Here is a 6,504-nt window from a genome sequence, read left to right on the forward strand (position 1 = left end):
ATATCTTTAGTCTATATGTTTAGTGTATATATATGTTTAGTCTATCTATATATGTTTATCCTATATGTTTAGTGTATATATATGTTTAGTCTATCTATATATGTTTAGTCTATATGTTTAGTGTTTATATATATGTTTAGTCTATCTATATATGTTTAGTGTATAGATATTTATAGTCTATATGTTTAGTGTGTATATATGTTTAGTCTATCTATATATGTTTAGTGTATATATGTTTAGTGTATATGTTAAGTGTATATATATGTTTAGTCTATCTATATATTTTTAGTCTATATGTTTAGTGTATATATATGTTTAGTCTATATGTTTAGTGTATATATATGTTTAGTCTATCTATATATGTTTAGTCTGTACCTTGAGCATGGCTGCGACGGCCTCCTGGTGGGCGTGTCTAACCTGCTCCCCGTTGACTGACAGGATCTGGTCGCCCTGCATCAGCCTACCGTCCAGCTCTGCGGCCCCGCCCACCACCACCTCCGAGATGAACACGCCCCGCCCACTCCTGCACACAAACACAGTGGGTTAGCGCTAGTGCTGTAGAGGGTGGTCCGTGTTAGCGGTAGCACAGTGGTTAGCGGTGGGTTAGTGGTGGTGCTGTAGACGGGGGTCCGTGTTAGCGGTAGCACAGTGGTTAGCGGTGGTGCTGTAGACGGGGGGCCGTGTTAGCGGTAGCACAGTAGTTAGCGGTGGGTTAGCGGTGGTGCTCTAGACGGGGGGCCGTGTTAGCGGTAGCACAGTGGTTAGCGGTGGGTTAGCGGTGGTGCTGTAGACGGGGGGCCGTGTTAGCGGTAGCACAGTGGCTAGCGGTGGGATAGCGGTGGTGCTGTAGACGGGGGGCCGTGTTAGGGTAGCACAGTGGCTAGCGGTGGGTTAGCGGTGGTGCTGTAGACGGGGGGCCGTGTTAGCGGTAGCAGAGTGGTTAGCGGTGGATTAGCGGTGGTGCTGTAGACGGGGGGCCGTGTTAGCGGTAGCATAGTGGTTAGCGGTGGGTTAGCGGTGGTGCTGTAGACGGGGGGCCGTGTTAGCGGTAGCACAGTGGCTAGCGGTGGCTTAGCGGTGGTGCTCTAGACGGGGGGCCGTGTTAGCGGTAGCAGAGTGGTTAGCGGTGGATTAGCGGTGGTGCTGTAGACGGGGGGCCGTGTTAGCGGTAGCATAGTGGTTAGCGGTGGGTTAGCGGTGGTGCTGTAGACGGGGGGCCGTGTTAGCGGTAGCACAGTGGCTAGCGGTGGCTTAGCGGTGGTGCTCTAGACGGGGGGCCGTGTTAGCGGTAGCACAGTGGTTAGCGTTGGGTTAGCGGTGGTGCTGTAGACGGGGGGCCGTGTTAGCGGTATCACAGTGGTTAGCGGTGGTGCTGTAGACGGGGGGCCGTGTTAGCGGTAGCACAGCGGTTAGCGGTGGTGCTGTAAACGGGGGGCCGTGTTAGCGGTGGCACAGTGGTTAGCGGTGGGTTAGCGGTGGTGCTGTAGACGGGAGGCCGTGTTAGCGGTAGCACAGCGGTTAGCAGTGGGTTAGCGGTGGTGCTGTAAACGGGGGGCCGTGTTAGCGGTGGCACAGTGGTTAGCGGTGGGTTAGCGGTGGTGCTGTAGACGGGAGGCCGTGTTAGCGGTAGCACAGCGGTTAGCAGTGGGTTAGCGGTGGTGCTGTAGACGGGGGGCCGTGTTAGCGGTAGCACAGCGGTTAGCGGTGGGTTAGCGGTACCTCTTGCCCACGATGCTGAGGCCCAGGCCGCGGCCGGCCCTCTTGGTCAGCTCCACGCTGAGCAGCTCCAGGTTCAGGGGGTCCCGGTCCCGGACCAGGGGGTCCAGGGGGTCCCGGGGGTCCAGGGGGTCCCGGGGGGTCCGGTCCCTCAGCACCAGCAGGCGCACGCGGCCCGGGGTCCGGCGCAGCGCCGCGATGGCCTCCTGGTGGAGCGCCCCGCGCAGGTCCACACCGTTCACCTACACACACACACACACACACACACACACACGCACACACACGTACGCACACGCACACGCACGCACACACACACTAACACACACACAAACGCACACACGCACGCACACGCACACACACCAACACACACATACCAACACACGCACACACACGCACACACACCAACACACACGCACACACACACCAACACACACACGCATGCACACAAGCACGCGCGCAAACACCCACACCAACACGCGCCCACACACACACACACAAGCACGCACACACACCAACACGCGCACACACACGCACGCACGCAGTTAGAGGCAGATCGTCGGAAACACATTTTGGACGATCTGACGCACTGAGAGAGTTTAACTCTATGCTATTTATTAAACAATAATCCGGCTGACTTTCCAGGAAAAGAAAAAGACACATACACGGAGACACGCACACACACAGACACACAAACACAATCCAACACACACACACAATCCAAGATACAGACACACACAGGGGTCTGAGGGTTACCTGTAGGATCTGGTCCCCAGGCCACAGGCGACCGTCACGGGCTGCTGCCCCCTCCTCGTACACCTCATGGACCAGGATGGCATCCTGGGGGGGGGAGAGAGTTAGGGACAGGGGGAGAGAGAGAGAGAGAGAGGGGGAGAGGGAGAGAGAGAGAGAGAGAGAGAGCGAGAGAGAGAGAGAGAGAGAGAGAGAGAGAGAGAGAGAGAGAGAGAGAGAGAGAGAGGTAAGACTGGCTACGGAGGCTAAATTACATCAATGTTCTGTTAAAGGAGACTAAAGCTCTTAACACACTAGCTCCTCTATCCCTTGCCAGTGTTAATAAGCCCTTACCAGTGTTAACCAGTGTTAACTAGCCCTAACCAGTGTTAACCAGTGTCAACTAGCCCTAACCAGTGTTAACTAGCCCTTACCAGTGATAACTAGCTCTTACCAGTGATAACAAGTGTTAACTAGCCCCTTCCCGTGTTAACTAGTGTTAACTATATCTTACCAGTGTTAACTAGCCCTTACCAGTGTTAACCAGTGTTAACTAGCTCTTACCAGTGTTAACCAGTGTTAACTAGCCCTGACCAGTGTTAACCTGTGTTAACTAGCCCTGACCAGTGTTAACCAGTGTTAACTAGCTCTTACCAGTGTTAACAAGTGTTAACTAGCCCCTTCCCGTGTTAACTAGTGTTAACTATATCTTACCAGTGTTAACTAGCCCTTACCAGTGTTAACCAGTGTTAACTAGCCCTGACCAGTGTTAACCAGTGTTAACTAGCCCTTACCAGTGTTAACCAGTGTTAACTAGCCCTTACCAGTGTTAACCAGTGTTAACTAGCCCTCACCAGTGTTAACCAGTGTTAACTAGCCCTCACCAGTGTTACCCAGTGTTAACCAGCTCTTACCAGCTGGGTGTCCTGGCCTCCCACCACGCTGAGCCCCAGACCGGAGCTTCCTTTGTGGATCTCGATGAGCGTCTCCTGACCAGCAAGGACCGGTCTGCAGGCTGGGTCTACCCCACACACGCACAGGCACGCACACACACACACACACATGCGCACGCGCACGCACACACACACACACACACACACCTAATTGACATCCCACATTCTGGTAAGATAAGGGCCATTTGAGGCCCTGTCCACACAGAGCCGATTGTTTGGTGAAACCGCATAAGTCTTGTGCGTTTGGGCCGACCGTCCAGACGGATCCGGTGCCCGAAAACTCACTTTTCTGAAACCGGGTCCCAGGGTGGTCAAATAAAACCGGACCTATGCGGTTTCGTGTTCGGATTTGTGCAGATGCCTGAAACGCAAACGATGACGTCATCCCCCATCAGCAGGGCAACGTTAGAGTTGCGCTGAATTTTTATTTGTATTCTTTTTGGAGCTTTAAAGGGGACATATTGTATCACCAGGTGAGTGTGATTAGCCTTACAAGCCGTTTCCAAAATCTGCCCCATATGACATCACCAGAGGGCGTGTCCACCTAGATCTGCACTGGGTAGATGGCTCGATGCAGTTTATGTGTGTGTGTGTGTGTGTGTGTGTGTGTGTGTGTGTGTGTGTGTGTGTGTGTGTGTACCTGAGGCAGCAGGAGGTTCGGTGAGGGGTGGAAGGGAGACAGAACATGTGGCCTCTTTACTGGAGACTGTGGAGGACTTCACACACACACACACACACACACACACACACACACACACACACACACACACACACACACACACACACACACAGGGCTAATTTAGGCTAACAGCATAGTAAGCGGTGGTAGAGGAGGTGGAGGTAGAGGTGGTGCAGATGAGGTAGTGGAGGTGGTGGAGGTGAAGGTGGAGGCGGAGGTGGAGGTGGAGGTAAAGGTGGAGGATGAGGTGGAGGTGGTGCAGGTGAGGTAGTGGAGGTGAAGGTGGAGGAGGAGGTGGAGGGGGAGGTGGTGCAGGTGAGGTAGTGGAGGTGGTGGAGCTGAAGGTGGAGGAGGAGGTGGAGGTGGAGGTGGTGCAGGTGAGGTAGTGGAGGTGGTGGAGCTGAAGGTGGAGGAGGAGGTGGAGGTGGTGCAGGTGAGGTAGTGGAGGTGGTGCAGGTGAGGTAGTGGAGGTGGTGGAGCTGAAGGTGGAGGAGGTGGTGGAGGTGGAGGAGGAGGTGGAGGTGGAGTTGGTGCAGGTGAGGTAGTGGAGGTGGTGGAGGTGGAGGAGGAGGTGGAGGTGGAGGTGGTGCAGGTGAGGTAGTGATGGTGTCTGGTACCTTGATGCTGCTGGTGGGGTTCTGGTTCTCCGTCACACTCCTCAGACTGCTGCTACTGGTCCTGGTCTGGCTACCAGCATGAGCTCCAGTACCAGTACCAGTACTGGCACTGGTCTTGATGCTCTGCTGACAGAGCTCAACTACAGCCTGTAGGAAGAACACACAAGTGTAACTACCGTGTGTGTGTGTGTGTGTGTGTGTGTGTTTGTGTGTGTGTGGGTGTGTGTGTCTGTGTGTGTGTGTTGTGGCAACCCGGGCCCGACACGGCGGCCCTGAAGCCCAGAGGGCAGGTAATACTAGCAGTCTACCACCCTTTTCCCCCAGAGGGCGCCAAGGGCCGCATTGGCACGGTCCCACTCAACGCCAACGGGAGACCCAGGTGTACCAGGCCAATCCGACCCAGGTGTACCAGGCCAATCAGACCCACGTGTACCAGGCTAATCAGACCCACGTGTACCAGGCCAATCAGACCCACGTGTACCAGGCCAATCAGACCCAGGTGTACCAGTCCAATCAGACCCAGGTGTACCAGGCCAATCCGACCCACGTGTACCAGCCCAATCAGACCCAGGTGTACCAGCCCAATCAGATCCAGGTGTACCAGGCCAATCAGACCCAGGTGTACCAGGCCAATCAGACCCAGGTGTACCAGGCCAATCAGACCCAGGTGTACCAGGCCAATCAGACCCAGGTGTACCAGGCCAATCAGACCCAGGTGTACCAGGCCAATCAGACCCAGGTGTACCAGCCCAATCAGACCCAGGTGTACCAGGCCAATCAGACCCCTGTGTACCAGGCCAATCAGACCCCTGTGTACCAGGCCAATCAGACCCCTGTGTACCAGGCCAATCAGACCCAGGTGTACCAGGCCAATCAGACCCCTGTGTACCAGGCCAATCAGACCCCTGTGTACCAGGCCAATCAGACCCCTGTGTACCAGGCCAATCAGACCCAGGTGTACCAGGCCAATATAGGGCTATATAAGAGGGCTATATAGAGGGCTATATAGAGGGCTATATAATAGAAGCTGAGACGTGGTCTAAAGGCAGGAGGTATGTGACCCATGTAGGAGCCGAGAGCTGATTGAGATTCCCTACCTGGACGGACCTTGGCCCCAGGACCCGGTCTAGAGAAGACCACAGGACTACACGGAAGGACCTCCTCACCTGGATACCGGGACAGCGCGTGAGACACGACCACAGCATCCCCAGTGGCTCACGGAGCCCAGACTCTCTTTAGTTATAGTTTGCATTGACGGGGGATTCCCCTTATTTCCGTTCTTTGGATTTAATAAACGTGCCTTGTTGGCAGTTTGAGCATCAGAGACTCTTGTTCATTGATCGGAGGCGGGCTGATAGAACCGGGTTACCACAGTGTGTCTGTATGTGTGTGCGTGTGTGTGTCTGTGTGTGTGTCTGTGTGTGCGTGCTGACCTTGGTCTCTACGGTAGGGGGGCCCTGGGTGTCAGGAGCAGCGGCCGACACACTGTCTGGAGAATCAGCCTGTAACACGCACGCACGCACACCAACACGCAGACACGAACGCACTCGCACGCACGGACACGCACGCAGATGCAGACGCAGACGCAGACACGCACGCACACACACAGACACACACAGACAGACAGAAGGTAGAACCGGTTCTGTGATGCAATGGCTTCACTGTGTTTACATATTGATATAAATAGTGTGTGTGTGTGTGTGTGTGTGTGTGTGTGTGTGTGCCGACCTCGGGGGAGATGGTGTTGAGGGAGGAGGGGGGGTTGGGGAAGGGAGTGACAGCCATTTGATTGACAGCATCCTCATTCCTA

General features: G+C 54.6%; 1 protein-coding gene across 13 annotated transcripts in view; it reads right to left on the reverse strand.

Moving 5' to 3' along the window:
• Positions 1 to 6,504, reverse strand: part of patj (PATJ crumbs cell polarity complex component) — a 58,080-nt gene that overhangs the window by 13,364 nt on the left and 38,212 nt on the right. For all 13 annotated transcript variants that reach the window (XM_030372027.1, XM_030372024.1, XM_030372022.1 and 10 more), the window contains 8 exons: positions 6,423 to 6,501; positions 6,128 to 6,196; positions 4,695 to 4,841; positions 4,039 to 4,114; positions 3,360 to 3,466; positions 2,470 to 2,553; positions 1,720 to 1,958; positions 376 to 523 (listed from right to left, as the gene is read on the reverse strand). In XM_030372027.1, coding sequence (XP_030227887.1) covers positions 376 to 523; positions 1,720 to 1,958; positions 2,470 to 2,553; positions 3,360 to 3,466; positions 4,039 to 4,114; positions 4,695 to 4,841; positions 6,128 to 6,196; positions 6,423 to 6,501 — 949 coding nt within the window. The remainder of the gene's footprint in view (positions 1 to 375; positions 524 to 1,719; positions 1,959 to 2,469; positions 2,554 to 3,359; positions 3,467 to 4,038; positions 4,115 to 4,694; positions 4,842 to 6,127; positions 6,197 to 6,422; positions 6,502 to 6,504) is intronic.

The sequence above is a fragment of the Gadus morhua genome, chromosome 12 (genome assembly GCF_902167405.1).
Source record: "Gadus morhua chromosome 12, gadMor3.0, whole genome shotgun sequence".
NCBI classification, from domain to species: Eukaryota; Metazoa; Chordata; class Actinopteri; order Gadiformes; family Gadidae; genus Gadus; species Gadus morhua.